The sequence below is a fragment of the Jaculus jaculus genome, chromosome 6, assembly GCF_020740685.1.
Source record: "Jaculus jaculus isolate mJacJac1 chromosome 6, mJacJac1.mat.Y.cur, whole genome shotgun sequence".
Classification (NCBI taxonomy): domain Eukaryota; kingdom Metazoa; phylum Chordata; class Mammalia; order Rodentia; family Dipodidae; genus Jaculus; species Jaculus jaculus.
The window spans coordinates 682058-703886 of record NC_059107.1 but is presented as its reverse complement, the minus strand read 5'-3'; the positions used below and the strand labels follow the sequence as shown (position 1 = coordinate 703886).

Genomic DNA, 21829 nt, shown 5'->3' with positions numbered 1-21829 from the left:
GGGGAAACCAACTGCCCTCCAATTGGACTGGAGGCCCGCTCCATGGGGGAGAATACATCCCTGATACTGAAAACTTAAAACAGGGGTAGTCATGAGCCTTAGGGGTGTAACAACTGCTGATGTCCGGATAAATGAATATACTATGCTTATCAAACTGCCCAGCAAGCACTTCTCTAAATATTCATACCCTTATATTAATGCTACTCTCACTTTGGGTAGAGAATCTTTTCTTTTCAGATGGCAGTGACCTTGGGATGACTATGATACGACAAGGTATCATAGTGCTGGAAAGAAGTGACTGGAGTACTGAGTAACATCTCGATCACACCTTACAAGGCTCAGGGTCTAATGGCAGAAAAGGTGGTGGAAAGAATTTAAGAGCCAAAGGAAGGGTAGGACTCCTTACAACATGCTCCTCCAGACACAAAATGGCCTGGATATCCATGACCTCACAGTGCCTGACACTACCTACACAAGACCATCATAAGAGGAGGAAAAGATCATGACATCAAAATAGAGAGACTGATTCAGATGGGGAGGGGATATGATGGAATTTCAAAGGGGAAAGTGTGGGGGGGGGAGGGTATTACCATGGGATTTTTTTATAATCATGGAAAATGTTAATAAAAATTGAGAAAAAAAAAAAAAGCCCTGGCATACCCATGCTTTCATTCACTATGTAGTCTCAGAGTGGCGGTGATTTTACCTTTGCCTCCCTAGTGCTGGGATTAAAGGTGTGCGCCACCACACCCGGCTTCAGATTTCTTTTTAAGAGGCTTGAAACCAAGTCCAACAAAACCACTATTCCAAGTTGCTGTTCAAAACTCCCACAAGGGTTGGAGAGATGTCTTAGCTGTTAAGGCGCTTGCCTGCAAAGCCAAAGGACCTAGGTTCCATTCCCCAGTACCCATGTAAAGCCAAATACATAAGGTGGCACAAGTCTGGAGTTTGTTTGCAGTGGCTGGTGACCCTGGTGCACCCATTCTCTGTCAGCTTCTTTCTTGCAAGTAAGTATTTTGAGAACCTTCACAAATATTTGAAAGAAATGAATTCTCTTGGAGAGTGGGTCATCCTGTCTACAAGTGATTTCACCAGTCCTTATAGCTTTGTAGACGACCTTGCTTCTCAGCAGTCATAAACTGAGTTACTGTCAGCTTCTATGCTGTGACTTTTGCTGTCTTCCATTACCTTCCAGGATGGCTTCTCGGAGCTGGAATTGTGGGGCAGACAGCAAAAGATACTTCCTGCAAATTTCTTCCTACAGCTACAGCTGCCTGCTTCACCATGTTGTGGCAGTCACCTCTGTCCACCTGCTGAGCAGGCTGGGCTCCCACGGGCTTAGATCTGTGTTCTTTCATATCGTACATGCTGGGCATTCTTAGCCAAGACTGCAGTCTTGAGTTTCCCTTTCCTATGCCTTATGTGGTGAGGTTGGGAACATGACTCCATATGACAGGATGCTGTCCCTTTTCTTATCAGTGTAATCTAGCTTTCTGATTCTATCAATCCCATTTCTCTGTCCTTCTCCTGTTTCAGGAGTGCACCTCAGTCACCTGCAGTGTGGTGGGGTGAACATGCAGAGCACAGCATACTACCTGTACAGGTAAGGTTTAAACACAACACCTGGGGCTGGGAAAATGACTCAGCAGTTAAAGGCACTTGCACAAAGGGGCACATGTGTCTGGAGTCCATTTGTAGAGGTAGGAGGCTCTGGTGTGCCCATACTCTCTCTCTCTCAAATAAGTAACTATTTAAAAAAATCCAGCACTTGAACTATCCTAGTCCACCTTTCTTCCCACTGGATTTACACAAGGCCATGGGGTAAGCATCAGAAAGGGGAGAGCACCTGGGCGTGGTGGCCCACACCTTTAATCCCAGCACGTGGGAGGCATAGGTAGGAGGACTGATGTGAGCCTGAGGCCAACCTAAGACCACAAAGTGAATTCCAGGTCAGCCTGAGCTAGATTGAGACTCTGCCTTGAAAAACCAAAAAGGGGGGGTGGAGCCTGATTTCTCTGAGCACCGTCAGCTCTAATTCAACACCCTATCATCATATAACAAGTTACTTTCAGGCCCTCACCCAAATGAGCAACTCCCCCAAAACAATGTACTGTAAAAAAGCAAAGTTAAATCACAAAATAAAATCAGTAACTGCCAAAGTTTCTCTGCTAGTCCACCCCATGGGAAGTCAAATACACAAGCAGTTTCCATACTAGCAAAATATTTTTATTATTTTTGTAATGATACGACAAGGAAAGTAAAGATTTCTTTTTGGTATATAACCAGAGTGGAGGGAAGACTATGGGGATTAATAGGATTTTGATGTACTTTTGATGACCATAAAGACAATATCAACTGTTTTTCATAAAACTTATCATAGTTCCCCAAAATCACATATATAAAGAATCATAGTTTTAAAATCTATAAAAGTAAAAAATATACAGTTGGACGCTCTAACGCTTATTTCATCTTCAATATAAAATTGTAAACATTTATTTACACAAAGCACAAGTGTATAACGAAAGTCCGAGCACCCTTTTCTTCTGAGTCATGGCTCTGGGGAGATAGGGATGTGCACGGAAGCAGAGCAACCTCTTCCCTGACTCCCCAAAACCAGATTCATAAATAAAGCCATGGGCAGCTCTGTGGGTGACCCCAAGAATCACATTTTATTGCTATGACACTGCAGCAAGAAGAACGCCCCCTGCCTGTATAGCCAGTGGGGCCTAAGGCAGAGTGCACCTGGGAGACGGAGGCAGGGGTGGGCAGTGGCTGCAGGAGGCCAAGAGAGGAAGAAGGATCCACAACCAGTCTTAGTTTTGGTAGAAACCCCGCTGACGCTGCCTTCTCCCCTTGAGATTGGGGAACTTGATCAGAGGGTGGCGTCTTCACTGCCTTGGTCCGCCTCCTTTGAGAGCTGAGTGTCTGAGGAAGGCAGGGAGGTTGAAGAGGAAATGGCCCACACACCACCACAGGTGGCAAATGGCTACTGGAGACAAGGACCTGAGAGTACAAGCACTCTCAGTGAAAAGGCACTGCTGGTGCAAACGAGATACCAATGTGTATAACGCGACTCGGGCTTGTTGTGTGTGTTTATTTCCCTTGACTAAATTCTTCACTCGTACTCCTTAGATGATGCATGTTGAGACCTCAGGGAAACAGAGATGGAGTTGAGGTTTTTCCACAAATAACTGCACATGCATCACTCTTCAGCGAACTCCTTTTTTCCACCATCTGGGGTTCAGGGTCTCACTTTGTACTCACCACCTGGCTTTCACTGTGGACAAATGCTCACTTATTTTCCACACACAGTCCACATGCCATCTATTCTCTGGACTCTCAGCTCAGTCAACTCCATTAACTAATACCTTCAAAGAGAATTCACTTGAATCTTTAAAAAGGATGTGTTAGTGTTATAAAGCCATCTTTAAAAGTGCAAGTCATCTGATGTGGGAGTAGCAGAAGTCAATACCTTGCCCTGGGCTGGCCCGCAGCCTTTTTCCTCCAAATCTCTACAATGCTAGGGTTCCCGAAGGAATTTTAATGACTGTTTCTTTTTCTCTTTCAAGGTAATAAATCAGTTTCCCATTTTGGCTGGACAGGGGAAGGGGAGACAGAAAGAAAGGTCATGGGAAATGAATGAAGATAGGGCAGAGGAAAGACACAGGTGCACAACCTGCCAACGATGTTTCTGTCGTGTAAAACACAAGTTGTCAGAAACACTGCAGAAGGTTTGAGGCTCATGATCCACAAGGACACTGGACCCCAAATCTCCACCTGCAGCATTTAGTCAGACTCCTGAGGGCTGGCATCCTCAATAATGAGTGGCAGCCAGGAAAGACAGCACTCTGGAGGAAGAAGAGAGGTTAGAAAGGACCTTATCTAGGCTACAAGATCTGACATCTCGTGGCATCCTGTTCTTTTTGGCATCCGAAGCCTGTGCTTTCGGGAACTGTTTCCCACAAGCTGATTAGGAGAAGGATAAGGACAGCTCCCAATCCACAGGAGCCTGGCTTCCCATCGCACCTTGTTGGTGGAAACCACCACTATTCTACCTGCTTAAAAACCTTTAAAACAAGTCTTCTATGAAACAAATTGCAAATAATTCTATTTAAAAATTTCCCCCAACCTTGAAGCAAGTAGAGAAATCTTGGGCAAGGTCAACCACATGGCACAAATTTCTTCTCTAAGCCTGACATCATGGGGTTTCAGTGTTAGTACTGGATTTTTGGTCATATGGGTAGGAAATCAACTTTTGAGCCCTATCCTGCTATCCCAACCCCAGGCAGTGATGCCAGCAGGTGAGCAGGGACCAGCCCAACAGACCACAACTGCTGGCCCGGGAGCTCAGCAAATCCTGACCAGAGCCAGCCTTGGCTGTGGCTCTGGTGCTACTGGCCCAGGGTCCCTGGGCTTTTGGTCCAAAGTAGTTGTTCTTTCTTGAATCTGAGAACACTAGAAACACAACAAACTCTCATTACTGAGATCCTAAAAAGTCATTCAACTCATTTATCCACTCCTCAGAAGTCCTGTTCTTCAGCAGTGAGTCTATCAAGTCAGTGTGTCCAGTCACACTGGACAGCCCACTGCTGCCCGGCTGCCCGCTATAGGCAAATGGCAGCTCCTGGCCAACGGTCCGCACGGGGTAGGCCTGGGCACAGTGCAGTCCTGCTCGGCTGTTCATCTGAGAGGTGGGGCTCTGGCTGAAGGCCCCCAGCTCAGGCCCTGCTGGGCTTAGACCAGGCAGGCCTTGCTGTGGGGCTGCCTGGGGAGGTGTGGGTGCAGGGCCACTGTTCCTCTGCTGTGTGCTCACTGGGGCCAGCATGGACCCTGCTGCACCTGCTGAGCTCATGGGGGCCATGGGCCTGTTGGGCATGGCTTGAGAGAACTGTGGACCAGACATTTTCAGGTGGGCCTGCTGCATATGGAAACTGGAGGCTGCAGTAAAAGGACTGACACTGCTGTTCCCTGGGGTCTGACTGTTCAGGTTTGGTAATCCCTGGTGTTGCCAGGAGGCATTCTGACCTCCCATGGCTGCTGACACCCTTGGGACTTGTGGCTTTGTTAAACCAGAAGTCAGGGTTCCCTTACTATGCTGCTGGGAGAGGCTAGAGCTTCCCAGAGAGTTCTGTCCATAGGCAGTGGGAACTGAGGCATTCTGGCCCACGCTGGTCTGCCGTGGAATGTGGGAATGTCCACTGGTGGCCTGTGGTGGGGGTTGGGCAACTATTTGGGTTATGCCAGAGGCCATACCATAGAGGCTGCTCTGAGGCATGCTCTGGGAGCCAGTGAACTGGGCCACACCCCGTTCCTGCTGGCCTGAATTGGAGGGAAGAGAAGAAACAGAAGCATGTCCAGGACCAATTGACATCAGATTGCTAGGCTGAGGGAACACTCGAGGACAGCTGGAGTTGGATGGACCCAAGTTGTTTATGCCAGGCACAGCAGCAGCAGCAGATCCTAGAAGACAGAAGATTCTGTCAATCAAGTCAGCATTTCTTGACCCCCAATGTAGAGATATCTCTGAGACCCAAGTTGAAACTTCTCTCACACAAGCATGGAAGACAGCACCCAAAACCAGCCATGTTCTGGGTAGTAGCATAAGGCCAAGAACAAAACCTGGGGCAGTGGGGAGGGAGGCCAGATCAAGAACAATGACAAGATTCAGAAAGACACCAAGGAAGGGGTGAAACTTCAGAGGGCCGGTTTGTCCACTCACTTACTAAACACCCAACAAAGTTCTGCTCAGTCAGGGCCTGGCTAGGTACTGGGACTTCAATGTGGTCAACGCTGCCACAGGGTATGATGGAATCACAGCCTGGGCATCAGACTTCAGAGTGCATGGGACCTGAAGGCTTGGTGCCCAGAAAGATTTGAAAAATGTTTCAAAACGGTGACAAGCATGGTGCAGTTTACAAGGGTATTTAGGGATAGGGATACAGGTCAGTGGTGGAGTAGTTACCTAACATGCACAAGCCCTGGATTCACTCCTCAGCACCATGCATGTGTGTGTGCATATAAGTTTGGGCAACTTAACATCTTAAAGAAGAAAAGCATTCTAGAAACAGAGCTGTGAAAGGCTGTCTGAGGGGACATTAACAAGTTAGCCATGGCTAGGGCACGGGGACAGAGTATAGTGGCTAGAGAAGAAAGAGAGGAGGATTGAGGAGACTCAATGGTACATCGCTTTCCTGGCACGCTTCCATGCAGGCATGGTGGTGTACACCTATAATCCTAGCACGTGGAAGGTAGGAGCAGAAGGTCAGGCGTTCAGGGTCATCCTTGGCTATACAGTGACCAGCTTGGACTACATGAGAACCTATCATACTAGCCAAAATAGGGCTAGAGAGATGGCTTACCAGTTAAGGCACTTGTTTGTGAAGCCTAAGGACCCAAGTTCAATTTCCCAGTACCCACATAAGCCAGATGCACAAGGTGGTGCATACATCAGGAGTTCATTTGCAGTGGCTAGAGGCCCTGTTCTGCCCATTTTCTCTCTCCCTATCTGCCCCTTTCTCTCTCTCTTTCAAATAATAAATGAAATTTAAAAAACAGAATAAACAGAGCTGGGCGTGGTGGCGTATGTCTTTAATCCCAGTACTCGGGAGGCAGAAGTAGGAGGATCACCGTGAGTTTGAGGCCACCCTGAAACTACTTAGTGAGTCCCAGGTCAGCCTGAGCTAGAGTGTGATCCTACCTCAAAAAACAAAACAAAACAAACAAACAAACAAACAACAACAAAAAGAAACAGAATAGTACTTGACTGAAAAGCCCAAGACCATGGATTAGTACTGCTGGAAAAGGTTCCCTATGATAGGATGGCTGAAGAATGGCCAAGGGAAGGAGACATCCAGCATGGAACCACCAGGTATCTACTGAGCACCAGTTTTGCCATAGGTGCCATGCTGGGAGACATCTGGGAAAGCTTTGTCTTCAGGGAACGTGTTGTTCATTGTTTTCTTGTTGGTGACACAGTCTGCCTATGTAGCCCTAGGATGGCCTTTGTCTCCTGAGCACTGGGACAGGAGTGCACTATCACATCAGGCTGGAATTTTCTGTCTATAGCTTCTAGCCTGAGCAATGGCCAAATGGTGACATCTCTTGGGTAGGAGAGCCACTGCTCAGGATTGTCCACAATTTAGGACTTTTATCTCCCTCTTGCTCTCTCCATTAGCACCTGCATCAAAACTGGGCTGAGGAAAACAAGAGAGCTGAGCTAGTCTACTCCACTCCAATCAACAGTCCCTATCGGTTCGAGAGGGATGGAGTCAGGAAACAGAGAACAGGCAGGCTTCTGGAACACCTGAAGACTTAATCCTCATGTTCCCAGCCAGCACACAGCTGAAATGTTTGGTTAGTTTCACTGGGACATTTAGTACTGAAGGTAACTAAGGAGAGACAGGCTTCTAGGATGGTCCAAGAAGAGTGAAGAAGGTAAAATAAGACCAGACTTGCTGCACCTGTCACCTGAAATGGTTATGCTCTTTCGGGAGTGATAGCCCAAATAAGTCAAAGGTCACATCTCAGAGGTGACAGCTGAGGTTTCAGTGTGCTTCCTGCCCTCTCCTGTCTACTGTCCACTGCTGGTACTGCTTTCTGCAACACCCAAGTGAACAGTAAGGAGGAGAGAAACCAAAGGTCATATGTGTGCAGTAGTCTCTCCCTATCAGGAAAATTATACAAGGCTTTGTTTTGAAGACATGTAGAAAAAATCAAAGAATATTCTTAAGACTCACAGAAGATATTTCCCTGCACAGCCAGGGACCTAACAAAAGCATTCCCAGCAGTCTGCCACTGGGACCCTCTTATAGCGCCTTGGACTAACTTGAAATCCAGGCTGCTTCTACAGACCAAAGTGCTATGTGGAAGAAAACTCAATCAGCACTGGACAGGGACCAATGAGCTGTGCTGGACCAACCTGTACCACTCTGTCCCCTTACCTGTGAACTGTCCAACCTGCTGTGGGAAGGTGCTTTGAGCTGGGTCTTGGTACTGAGGGGGCGGGCGGGTCAGATGGCGCTGAAACTGCTGCTTCTCCTAGAAAAAAAAACATGAAACTCATGTAAAGAAAGACAAAAACAAATGAGCAGAGTTAGCATCAGAGAAAAGCTAAGTGCCTAAATCTGTAACCAAAGACAGGCTCTTGAGGGCTGGGGGAGGAGAGTATCTACTCATCCACATCAGGTTTGTTTTGGGTAATGGAAATGTTCTAAAATGGGTTGTGGTGATAGTTGCAAGCTCTGTAAATAAAGTGAAAGCTACTAAATTGTATGGTTAAACAACTGAATTATAAGAATTACATCCTAATAAGGGAGTTACTTACAAAAATGGTAGAAGGAGGCAGTGAGGTATCAATTAGATTAATCTCCATCACATGCATTCTGTATCCTTTCCTCTACCTTCTATTTCTTCCTTCCTCTTTTTCTTTTTCTTTTTCTTTTTTTTTTTAGTAGGGTCTCACTTTGTATCCCAGACTGGCCTTGAACTCTTCCTGGTAGCCCGTGGTGCCTACACACTACCCCTGGTGACACAGTGAGTCAATGTGCATCCTGATTCTAGAAGCTCAGGGGCATCTTCACTGCCCTTTCCATGTTGTGCTTCCTAACAAAGTGGGGACCCATGGCAACTGATAGACATGTGTGCCACGTGGCCTAGAAGCTACCAACCAGCCAACATAGGTAAATGCCCCTTACACACACAACTTCGACCTTCAGTCCCCTTGACTACTTGCCTCACAGTGGATTTGGATATAGGCACCTGCCTGAGAAATGCCACACTCTTAAAAGGGGGTTCTCAAGGACCAGCTTGGTGAAGTCAGGCACGCAAAGTGGGAGCAGGCACAAGCGGCACCTGTGTGGCCCTTACTTCTGTTACCTGCTCAGCCAGAAGGTGCTGCTGCCTCTGCAGGAACTGCTGCTGCTGCAGGTGCTGCTGTTGCTCCCTGTGGAGCAGCTGGTGCTGCTTCATCACAGCTGCCTGCTGCTGACTGCCGAGGTATGGGGCACTGCTGCGAGTGCTGGCCACGGACACGCTGGGAGGCTGGGGCCCCACACTGGTGGCCTGGGCTGGCACAGGGACAGTGGAAGTGTTCTGATCCTGTCAACACAGATAAAGGGGATCCAAGTCATGTGGGATGGGTGACACGTTTAAGCTCTAAGCAGGTTAGATGAGCTTCACCCAGTGAGGGTTCTGCTTATCGCTTCGTCTTGACTCCAAGGGTCAGCTTCTCTGCTGTCAGTGTTTGGATATAAAATGTCCCCCACAGGGCTGGAGAGATGGCTTAACGGTTAAGTGCTTGCCTGTGAAGCCTAAGGACCCTGGTTCGAGGCTCAATTCCCCAGGACCCATGTTAGCCAGATGCACAAGGGGGCGCAAGCATCTGAAATTTGTCTGCAGTGGCTGGAAGCCCTGGCGAGCACATTCTCCCCCACCCCCTCTCTCTCTTTCTGCTTCTTTCTCTGTCTGTTGCTCTCAAATAAATAAAAAAATAAATAAACCAAAAAAAAAAAATGTCTCCCACAGGCTCCTGTGCTTAGATACTTGATTCCCATCTGGTGAGACTGTTTTGCAAAGTTGTGGAGCCTTTGGGAGATGGAGCCTGGCTGGGGAAAATGGGTTTCTTGGGCATGCTCCTTGAATATTATAACACAGTCCTACTTCTGTTGTTGGCCTCTCTGCTCACTGAACTTTTGAGATTTGCAAGCAATGCACACTCACACTGCTGCCATGGCTTCCCCACCATGAGGAACTGGATGCTTCAGTTCCTTCAGACTTTAAGCCAAAATAAACACTCTTCCCTTAAGTTTTTCTTCTCAGGTTATTTGCTCATCGCCATAAAAAAGTTGACTAACATGGAGCTGAGAAGCTGGCTCAGTGGTTAAATGTGTTTATTTGCAAAACCTGCTGGCCTGGCCAGGTTTGAGTCCCTAACACCCATGTAAAGCCAGATGCACAAAGTGACTCATATATCTGGAGTTCGTTTGCAGCAGTAAGAGGCCCTGGCACACCCATGTGCTTTCTCTCAAATTGGGGGGGAAAAAAGTTCATCAATATACTTAACAACATCCTTTGATGGGATGGGTGGGGACCAAATCCAATGTGGATTGAGCATCCAGGTGCCAAGCAGTAAGAATCACTTGTTCCATGCTAGCTTTGGCCCCTGTAACATGTAAGTGGTCATATTTGTACACTAATTCCAATCAGCAACAAAGACTTAGAAATGTCTACTTATCAGTTTGTGCACAGAAGCGACCCCATTCTCAAGAGGACTCTGGTCAATAGAAATGTTGTTGTAAACTAGGGGGTTCACATCTGTAATCCTAGAACATGGGGAGATGATGGGAGGAGGATCAGAAATTCAAGGCCATCCCTGGCCATATATAGCTAGTTCAAGGCAGCCTGGATTATACATATAACCCTATCTCAAAAAATTTTAGGGGGGGCTAGAGAGATGGCTTAGAGGTTAAGGTGTTTGCCTGCAAAGCCAAAGGATCCCGGTTCGACTCTCCAGGACCCATGTAAGCCAGACACACAAGGGGGCACTTGCATCTGTAATTCATTTGCAGCAGTAGCTGGATGCCTGGTATGCCCACTCTCTCTTTCAAATAAATAAATATCTTTAAAATTTTTCAAAAAAATTTTTTGGGGGCTGGGGAAATGGCTTAGGGGTTAAGGCATTTGCCTGTGAAGCCTAAGGACCCAGGTTCAATTCCCCAGGACCCACATAAGCCAGATGCACAAGGGGGTGCATGTGTCTGGTGTTTGTTTGCAGTTGCTGAAGGCCCTGGCACAACCATTCTCTCTTTCTCTTTGCCTCTTATCTTTCTCAAATAAATAAAAAAAATTTTTTAAATTTTGAGGTAGGGTCTCACTCTAGCCCAGGCTGACTTGGAACTCACTATGTAGTCTCAGGCTAGCTTCAAATTCACAGCAATCCTCCTATTTCTACCTCCCAAGTTCTGGGATCAAAGGCATACAACACCATTCCCAGCAAGTTCAACCTTTTTTTTTTTTTTAAGATTTTATTTTTATTTACTTATTTATTAGAGACAGAGAGAGGGGGAGAGAGAGAATGAAGGAGAATGGGTGCATCAGTACCTCTAAGCCACTGCAAACAAACTCCAGATGCATGCGCCCCATGTGTATCTGACTTACGTAGGACCTGGAGAATTGAACCTGGGTCCTTAGGCTTTGCAGGCATGCACTTTAACTGCTAAGCCATCTCTCCAGCAACCCTCTTTTTAAAAAGATACCATTTTTTTTTTTTTTTTTTTTGGTTTTTCGAGGTGGGGTCTCACTCTGGTCCAGGCTGACCTGGAATTAACTCTGTCATCTCAGGGTGGCCTTGAACTCACGGCGATCCTCCTACCTCTGCCTCCCGAGTGCTGGGATTAAAGGCGTGCGCCACCACACCCGGCTATGATACCATTTTTTTAAAAACAAAAATTTATTTATTTTAATTGCAAGCAGGGAGAGATAGAATATACAAACATAGAGAATGGGAGCATTACCAGAGCCTCCAGCCACTGCAAATAAACTCCAGATGCATGTACCACTCTGTGCATCTGGCTTTGTATGGGTACTAGGGAATCAAACACAGGTTATTAGGCTTTGCAGCTAAGTGCCCTAACCACTGTGCAAACTCTCCAGCCTATGATAGACATGATGGTACATGCCTGTAGTCCCAGCTAAAGGAGGAAGACATGGAACCCAAGGTCATTCTTGGGTTCATAGGTCAACCTGGGCTAAAGAAGACCTTGTCTCAGGCTGGAGAGATGGCTCAGAGTTAAGGCATTTGCTTGTAAAACCTAGTGGCCTGGGTTCAATTCTCCAGTACCCACATAAACCAGATGCACAAAGTAATGCATGCATCTGGAGTTTATTTGTAATGGTAAGAGGCCCTGGCATATTTATTCATTCATTTTCCCTCTCCTTGCAAAGAAATAAATAAGTTTTATTTGTTTATTTATTTTTCTTTTTTTTATTTTTTATTTATTTATTTGAGAGTGACAGACACAGAGAGAAAGACAGATAGAGGGAGAGAGAGAGAATGGGCGCGCCAGGGCTACCAGCCTCTGCAAACGAACTCCAGACGCGTGCGCCCCCTTGTGCATCTGGCTAACATGGGACCTGGGGAACCGAGCCTCAAACCGGGGTCCTTAGGCTTCACAGGCAAGCGCTTAACCGCTAAGCCATCTCTCCAGCCCTTATTTTTCTTTTTTGAGGTAGGGTTTCACTCTGGTCCAGGCTGGCCTGGGATTCACTATGTAGTCTCAGGGTGGCCTCGAACTCACAGCGATCCTCCTACCTGTGTCTCCCAAGTGCTGGGATTAAAACTGTGCGCCACCATGCCTGCCATGTTTGTTTATTTTTTAATTGAGAGGCAGAGGTAGGTTTCCTGTGAGTTTGAGGCCATTCTGAGACAACATAGTGAGCTGATGGTCAGCCTGGGCTAGAGCAAGACGCTACCTCAAAAAACAAAACAAAAGAGCCAAGAGTGGTGGCACACATTTTTAATCCCAGAACTCAGAAGGCAGACGTAGGTGGATTGCTGTGAGTTCAAGGCCATCCTAAGACTAAGACTACATAGTGAATTCCAGATCAGTGTTGTGATGGAGAAGGAAATGTTATAAAGAAACCAGTGGTATGCAGGATGTGGTACCTTGCAAATATTATCTTTGGCATGCAGAATACTAGGCCATCTGCTTGAATGAGATAACCTCTAACTTTTTTTGTTGTTGTTGCCTTTGTAACTAGGCTTGTGACTATTGTCACTTAGACTTATTTAGCAATTTGTCCTTATAAACCCTGACCAGATGTAACTAGGGGCTGCACTTTCAAGTTCCTGGCTCAAATTATAGTCCTGGCCAGAAATAAATACCTCTATTTATTAATATCATATTTATGTCAGACTGGTGAATCTCTGAGTGGCCCCAGGACCCATTACATTTGGGGGCTTGCCTGGGATCTGGCAGGGGCACTCAGCCAGATTCATTCCTGCATTTTTTCCCTCACTGGCCTTAAGGCCTAGGAAACATCCTGGGAAGTACTGGGGGCCAAACCCCTCAGGGGAGCTGACAAAGTGACTTTTGCTTGGGCCAGAGTAGGATGTCAGTAAGCCCCAGCACTGGCAAAGTTTCTGGTACCTTACTGCCTAGATGTCTTCTGTGACTAAAGAAGACAAAGAGGCTTCAGAACCTCTGTCCTCTTTACAGAGATTGACAGGGAGACTCTCTGGAGGTAAGTTTTGTTTCTGTTCGCATGCAGTTTTAAGACTTGCCGAATCTTGTCTCAAGGTCTTGATTTCTTGGGACTCTGACTGCAGGTTGGAGATTCTAGGGGGTGACCACTGTGTTCCTCAGCCCCAGGGACATTCTCCAGGCCCTGGCAGGAAAGAATGGTAGTCAGGGGATATCAACTCTGTGGCAGAGAGTCATCTGGTCGTAAAGCCTCTGGAAGTAAGGGGGATTCAGTGGAAGGCTGGACGCAGCACTACTTCCCTAATCTCGGGTGGTGGTGAGATGTCCTCAGACCTTTGGTCGGTTTCAGTTCTGTGTGGCCACATGTTCTGACTTTCTGTTTAGTGTTTGTTTTGTCCCTTTGTGCTTAGCATTTTTGGATCCTCCAGGAAACCAGCTGCAGAACCTGAAAACTCCACGATGGGTCAGGGCACACCTAGCCCACTTGTAATGTGTCCTTGTGAACTTTTTGATTTGGGTGTCACATGTGAAGCCTTCTCTTTGATGAAGTTCTGTGAATTAGATCAGCTATACTTTGTTGTGTGACGGCACCAGAGGGAACCTTTGACCTCCCAACTGCAAATCAAGTCAGGGCTCATCCTTGGGTAACCTGGACACCCTGACCACACCAGGTAAATGAGAAATTAAAAACTGGAATTGAACATAGTCAGATTTTGGTTTGGAAAATTCTGATTATGAAATCTGAAATAATACCCGAAGTAATTTCGAGGTTTGGTTTTGATCTCTAGAGTTATAAATAAAATAGGAATTTAAAATGGGAATGCATAGCTTCTGAATGAATGAATAAATGAATGAATGGATGTATGTGGGGGAAATATGTGGAGTCCATATGAAAAAGTTCACTTGGAATGAATGTGTGTGTATAATGAGTATATGTGTGGCTCACAGCCCTAAGGCTGCAGAATTATAAGGGTTTGCCTTTTGTGTCTGTTCTGCAGTACCAACACCATGGGAAAGTCAATGGGGGGGGGGGGGAGAGAAGGATGTCCTCTGCCAAACCCCACTGTCCTAGACTGCATGGCCAACTTTTACTGTTGAGTGTCTCCCAGAAGGAACACTGAAAGTAATTAAAATCATAGGCAGAAAAAAAAAACAAAACTGTAAGATTCTCCTACTCTTAAAATGACAGATCAGGGCTGGAGGGATGGCTTAGTGGTTAAGGCATTTGCCTGCAAAGTAAAAGGACCCAGGTTAAATTCCCCAGGTCCCACGTTAGCCAGCTCACAAGGAGGAACAAGCGTCTGGAGTTCGTCTGCCCTGGCTGGAGGTCCTGGCATGACCATTCTCCTCTCTCTTTCTCTGTCAAATAAATATATATTTTTTAAAAGACAGGATCAGAAAGCTGCCTTGTAGCCCTGAGCAAAGTCCAAAACTACCCCTGGAAATTAAAAAATAAAAAAAATAAAAAAATAAAGGGCTGGAGAGATGGCTTAGTGGTTAAGGCATTTGCCTGCAAAGCCAAAGGATCCAGGTTTGATTCCCCAGGACCCATGGAAACCAGATGCACAAGGGGCACATGCATCTGGAGTTCGTTTGCAATGGCTGGAGGCTCTGGCATCCCCATTCTCTCTCTCTCTCTCATAAATAAATAAATAAATGAATAAAATATATTAAAAAATTTTGTAAAGGAAGTTATGCTAGAACCTGGGGGAAAACTGCTGTGGCTGGGGCAGCTCTCCATAGCAAGGACAAAAGTAGGGGATTTCCTATAAGAATTTGCAACTGTTTTTAAGTTTACTTTATCTGCTTCTGTGGGACAGTATACTAACAGACAACAGCCTCAAGATTTATGTTTAGATTTAGAAGCATTCAATACAGAAAATTTCTAAAATTTCTAATAATGTTTGAATCTGCTTTCATATTTTAAAAAAACAAAAAGTGTTTCAGGATATCCTGGGTAAACCGTAGAAGTCAAGCCAGGTCTACTCTTCTATAAACAGCTAACTCAAAAAATCTTTTGAAGACAAAAAACAAACAAACAAAAAAACATGGCCAGCCTTGGCTGCACATGCCTTCAATCCCAGCACTTGGGAGGCAGAAGTAGGAGGATCACCCTGAGACTACATAATGAAATCCAGGTCAACCTGAGCTAGAGTGAGACCCTACCTTGAAAAAAAAAAAAAAGTAAAGTTTTTCATGTCCTCATATTTAAGCCCAAAAATGTTACTACATAATATAGATTTCTTGTTTATTTTGAATTGTTAGCAGATCTTCTGTTCATAGTTTATTCTCTGTTGCCTCATGTGCTTTAAATATGTTAACTCTACTTTTTGTTAATATCAAACTTTTCCAGATATCAGAATACTATAATTTGGTTTATAAAAAGTACATAACGCTTGGCTATCAATAAGCAGAGCTATTTAGCTGAACCAATCAGTAGTTACAGAAAATAAGAGAATGAAAGCTTAAAAGCTTAGGTCTTAATGTTTCATTTGCTTAATGTTATTTTTAGCCAACAAGATCACTGAAAAACCTTGAAAAATTATCTAAAGTTTTTTTCTTTTCTTTTCCTTCCTTCCTTTTTTCTTCTTCTTCTTCTTCCTTTTTTTTTTTTTTTTTTGAGATAGGGTCTCATTATAGCTCAGGCTGACCTGGAATTCACTCTGTAGTCTCAGGGTGGCCTTGAACTCCTGACGATCTTCCTACCTCGGCCTCTCAACTGCTCGGTTAAAGGTATGTGCCACCACGCCCAGCTCTAAAGTTTTTTGTAATTTTTTTTTTATAAAGGCTAGGGTAATTTTCATTTGTTTACTTGTTTTTCAAGGTAGGGAATCTCACTATCTCAGACTGACTATTCTGTAGTCCCAGGCTGGCCTCAAACTCAGTGATCCTACATTTGCCTACCAAGTGCTGGGATTAAAAACATGCATCACCATGCCTGGTTAAAACCCTGTAATTTTAAAATGATTCCAGTCTTGTTTATGCTGGCTGTGTTGGGTGGTTGTCACTGAGATCATAATCTAAGTCTTATAAAAGGTAATTTGGATAAGCCAGGTGTGGTGGCACACACCTTTAATGCCAGCACTCAGGAGGCAGAGGTAGGAGGATCACCATGAGTTTGAGGCTAGCCTGAGACTACATAGTGAATTGCAGGTCAGCCTGGGCTATAATGAGACTGTGCCTTGAAAAAAAAAAAAGGTGATTTGGTCACTGTGACTTTTTTCTTAGGAAAATTGAGGAAGCTCCCTATGTCTTAGGGAGACCTACTATACACAAACAATGTTAATATACTTTGTCTAAGCTTTATATAACAGTCATAAATATTTCTTTAGTTAAGCCGCAAAATTGTTCAATGGAAAAAGATACTTATTTAAGATATTACTTTGTGTCTGTCATATTGTCTCTAATGTATGTTAAAATTGGGCTTGGTTAACTCAACAATGACCAGGTTTATTTTATTCTTAAGCTATGTATAATTTGTTTCAGTCAAGGTTTTTTATTTCATTGCTTATAGAGATATTGCTTATAGAGATATTGATACTTAAGACATGTTTCCTGCCCTAGAAAAATAATCTTAAACTCTGTTCTGTTTTCAGTTTGGGGAGTAACTGGTACCTGAATTGGTATACAGACTAGCCAAAGTTGTTCTCAAACACATATACCAAGGTTTTATACTGTCTTGTCTTTTTGTCTTGGCATGCAATTTCTAGATTAAATCAACTGGCTTAAAGTTATTGATAAAATATTATTTAAGACTACTAAAATATTCTTCCTGTACTTTCAACTGATAGATATGGAAAAGATAAAATATGTATGCTTTCTATGTTCCAGATATAGCTTATACTGTCACCTGACAACTAAACTTAAATACTGATCAGAATGACTTTAAAGTATTGTGTCATTCCCTGACCAGATATGTTCTGTACATTTTTAACTGAATCTGTTTTGCTAATCAGATATGTGCAATGTCTCTGAGTGATTAATAACCATAAGTAGAAGCCAAAGTCAATTGGAAACACTGGAGTTAAGAAGATAACCAATATTTTTGTTCCTGCTCCCAGGTCAGAAGGCCACAGGAGATGATGAGGGGACATTTTCTAACTTCTAGCCTCTGGTAAGTCACCTGTCTTCTTGATCAGAAGATATGGAGACCCGAAGATGAATTCCAAGTCAATGTATCTGCAACAGGAGAGTCACATCAGAGGGAAATCAGTCCTCCAGTCTTCCCAAGACAGAGAGGGCCAGTTGGTCACCATGGCCTTGACTTATCCTAGCAGATGACAATGCTGAGAGTCACAGAACTCCTCACAGGTCCCTAAGAGTCTCTCCTATAGCGCCATTATTGACCTCTAAAATATACAGTTAATTCTGGCAGCCTGCATAGTCTTAATCACCCAAAAAGAAAAACATAACTATAAAACATTACAATCTAAACAAAGAGACTAAGAAGCTCCCCTGTCAGATACTGGCTTACAATACTAAACTCTAACATTAACTCCTGCTTCTTGTCTCTACCTGTCTTTGATTAGTCAGCCACTGTTTCCTTTAAATAAAATTTTTAAAAAGGCAAAAATTGTCCTCACTGATTATGTTTACCTGATAGTTATTGATTTAGCTATTAGTTATTTAGTTATTATTTAGGGTTCCTGGTGCTAAAAATGGCTTATCACTGTGCTATTCTGCCTTGTCTCCCCACTTTTATTTATTTTTTTAGTACTGGGGATTGAACCTAGGGCTTCACTCTTGCTAGATGAGCATTCTATCATTCAACTATAAGCTCAGTCTTTAAAATACTTTTTTTGTTTGTTTTTGGTTTTTCAAGGTAGGGTTTCACTCTGTAGTCTCAGAATGGTCTCAAACTCACAAAGATCCCCCTCCTACTGCCTCCTAAATGCTGGAATTAAAAGTGTGTGCCACCACGCCCAGTTAAAATACTTTGTGTAAAATTTATTTATTTATATGAGAGAGAAGGAAAGAGGTAGAGAGAGACAGGGAGAAAATGGGCATGCCAGGGCCTCTAGCCACTGCATATGAACTCCAGGTGCATGTGCCACCTTGTGCATGAGTACTGGAAATAGCTTTACATGGGTACTAGAAAATCGAACCTGGGTCCTTTGGCTTTGTAGGCAAGTGCCTTAACCACTAAGCCATCTCTCCAGCCCTGAAATATTTTTTTTAAAGTTATTTATTTATTTATTTATTTGAGAGCGACAGACACAGAGAGAAAGACAGATAGAGAGAGAGAGAGAGAGAATGGGCGCGCCAGGGCTTCCAGCCTCTGCAAACGAACTCCAGACGCTTGCGCCCCCTTGTGCATCTGGCTAACGTGGGACCTGGGGAACCGAGCCTCGAACCGGGGTCCTTAGGCTTCACAGGCAAGCACTTAACCGCTAAGCCATCTCTCCAGCCCCCTGAAATATTTTTTGAGACAGAGTCTTATTAAGTTACCCAGGCTGCCCATGAACTTCCAATCTTCCTGCCTTAGCCTCTAAATTTGCTGGTATTGCAGGCTTCCACCACCAGGCCCATCCTGCTATTCTGCCTTTCTTTTTTTTTTTTTTTTTTTTTTTTTTTGGTTTTTCGAGTTAGGGTCTCACTCTGGCTCAGGCTGACCTGGAATTCACTATGTAGTCTCAGGGTGGCCTCGAACTCTCGGTGATCCTCCTACCTCTGCCTCCCGAGTGCTGGGATTAAAGGCGTGCGCCACCACGCCCGGCTTTATTCTGCCTTTCTTAAGGTCATGCTTAATGCTTTTTATTTTTATTTTTTTGGTTTTTCAAGGTAGGGTTTTGCTCTAGCCCAGGCTGACCTGAATTCACTTTGTAGTCTCAGGGTGGCCTCAAACTCATGGCGATCCTCCTACCTCTGCCTCCCTACCTAGTGCTAGGATTAAAAGGCAGGTACTACCATGCCCAGCAATGCTTTTATTTTTTTTTTTAAGCAGGGTCTTACTCTAGCCCAGGCTGACTTGGTACTCATTCTGTAGCACAAGCTGGCATTGACCTCACACAATCCTCCTACTTCAGCCTCCTGAGTGCTGGGATTAAAGGAGAGTGTCACCATGTCTGACACATTTTATTCTTTTGTGATTTGTTTATTTATAATTTATTTGTTGTGGGGGCGGGGGGGGGATATGAATGGGTAGGGACTCTAGCCATTGCAAATAACAAACTCCAGACGCATGCACCACCATGTACATCTGCAGAGTTGAACCTAGGTCCATAGGTTTTGCAGGCAAGCACCTTAACTGCTAAGCCATCTCTCAAACCTTCTGTCATTTTTTTTAAACAAGCAGGGTCTCACACTGTAGCTTAATCTGGCCTTAGCCTCTTGAGATTGTAAGCATGAGCTACTAGGCCTAGATTTTAAAAAAAAAAATTTTATTAACATTTTCCATGATTATAAAAAAAAATCCCATGGTAATTCCCCCCCCCCACTTTCCCCTTTGAAATTCCATTCTCCATCATATCCCCATAATTTCTTTTTTTTTTTTTAAATATGGGTGCACCAGGGCCTCTAGCCTCTGTAAACTCCAGATGCATGCATCACCTTATGTATCTAGCTTTATGTGGGTCCTGAGGAACTGAACCTGGGTCCTTTGGTTTTGCAGTCAAGTGCCTTACCACTAAGCCATCTCTCCATCCCTAGATTTATTTTTGCTTAAAGATGGGATCTCAGCCAGGTGTGGTGGCACATGCCTGTAGTCCCAGTACTTGGGAAGTAGAAGTAGGAGGATTGCTGTGAGTTCAAGGTCAGCCTGGGTAGACCTAAAAAAAACAAATCAAGCTGGTTGTGGTGCGCACGCCTTTAATCCCAGTACTTCAGTGCAGAGGTAGACAGATTGCCATGAGTTTGAAGCCACCCTGAGACTATGTAGTGAATTTCAGGTCAGTCTGGGCTAGAGTGAAACCCTACTTTGAAAAACAAAAAACAAACAAACAAACAAAAACCAGGATCTGACTATGTAGCTCAAGCTAGCCTTGAATTCAAGATATACTCGGCCTTCCATGTAGCTAGTGCCTGTAATCCCACCTGGCTTGAGGTACTTGGAAGACAGATCTGGAAGGTGGCAGAAAGCAAAGCCTCTGAAAAGCATATTCAAGGGCTGGAGAGAAGGCCTAGCAGTAAAGGCACTTGCCTGCAAAGCCAAAGAACCCATGTTCAATTCTTCAAGACCATGTAAGCCATGTAAGGTGGCACATTCATCTGGAATTCCTTTGCAGTGGCTGGAGGCCCTGACATGTCTATTCTCTCTCTATTTGCCTCTTTCTCAAATAAATAAATAGTTTCCTTTAGAAATGCACATTCAGTATGACCATGACTACAGAACACAGCCATAGTGACTTAAAATTGTGTGCCACAAAACAACGAACTAAACAAGCTGAGCCTTCAAATGTTTCCATAGTTAAACATCAAGTTACTGTAATTGTTTTGTTTGTTTTTTGAGACACAGTCTCACTCTGTTACCCAGGATGGCCTCAAACACACAGTGATCCATCCACTTGCTTTGGCTTCTGGAGTGCTGAGATTACAGATATGAGGTACCATGCCCAGCCCATTTTAAAAATTGAGCCCAGCATGGTGGCACACGCCTTTAATCCCAGCACTAGGGAGGCAGAGGTAGGAGGATAAATAAATAAAATTATATAAAAAATAAAATGAAAATTGGGCTGAAGAGATGGCTCTGCAGTTAAGGTACTTGCCTGCAAAGCCTAATGACCTGGGTTTGATTCCCCACTACCCATATAAAGCCATATGCACAAGGTGGTGCATGCATCTGGAGGTCATTTGCCCTGGCAGAAGATTCTGGTGAGCCCATTCTCTCTCTATATGTATCTGCCTGTGCCTCTCTCTCTTAGAGCCAGGTGTGGTGGCACACGCCATTAATCCCAGCACTTGGGGGGCAGAGGTAGGATATTCACTGAGAGTTCAAGGCCACCCAGGGACTACATAGTAAATTCCAGGTCAGCCTGGGCTATAATGAGACCCTAACTTGAAAAAGCAAACAAACAAAAAATCAAAAATATATTTAAATATTGTTTTTCTTTCTATTTTTATTTATTTCAGAGAGAGAGAGAAAGAGAGAATAAGCTTGTCAGGGCCTCGAGCAATTGCATATGAACTCTAGACGAATGTGCCACCTTGTGCTTTTGGCTTATGTATGTACTGGGGAATTAAACCTGGGTCCTTAGGCTTTGCAGGCAAGTGCCTTAACTGCTAAGCCATTTGTCCAGCCCTAAAAAATATATTTAAATAAATAAAAAGAAAGTCAATTGCCAGGTGTGGTGGTATGTATCTAATCCCAGTGCTCTGGAAGCTGAAACAGGAGAATCACCGTGAATCTGAGGCCAGCCTGGGACTACAGAGTGATTTCTAGGTCGGTCTGGGCTACAGTGAAATCCTGCCTCCAAACCTAGGTTAGAGAGATGGCTCAGCAGTCAAATGTACTTCCTGAGCAAACATGAGGGCCTAATGGGGCCTGAGACTGCCCCAAATTCAAATCTCGAAACTTCCATATAAAACCCTGGGCTCCTGCAGGGGAGGAGATAACCAAGAATTAAGAATTAAGCCCCACAACTCCAGAAACAGTAAAAAGACTCCAGGGCTTAGTGGTTAAGGTGTTTTCCTGC

The 21829-nt window shown here is 44.5% G+C and overlaps 1 protein-coding gene across 1 annotated transcript in view; it reads right to left on the bottom strand.

Moving 5' to 3' along the window:
• Positions 1 to 2204: 2204 nt before the first annotated feature.
• Positions 2205 to 21829, bottom strand: part of Maml1 (mastermind like transcriptional coactivator 1) — a 53346-nt gene continuing 33721 nt past the window's right edge. The window contains exons 3-5 of the mRNA XM_004666614.2: positions 8875 to 9096; positions 7941 to 8037; positions 2205 to 5460 (exon numbers count right to left, since the gene is read on the bottom strand). Of these exons, the coding sequence (XP_004666671.1) occupies positions 4478 to 5460; positions 7941 to 8037; positions 8875 to 9096 (1302 nt within the window). The 3' untranslated portion in view covers positions 2205 to 4477. The remainder of the gene's footprint in view (positions 5461 to 7940; positions 8038 to 8874; positions 9097 to 21829) is intronic.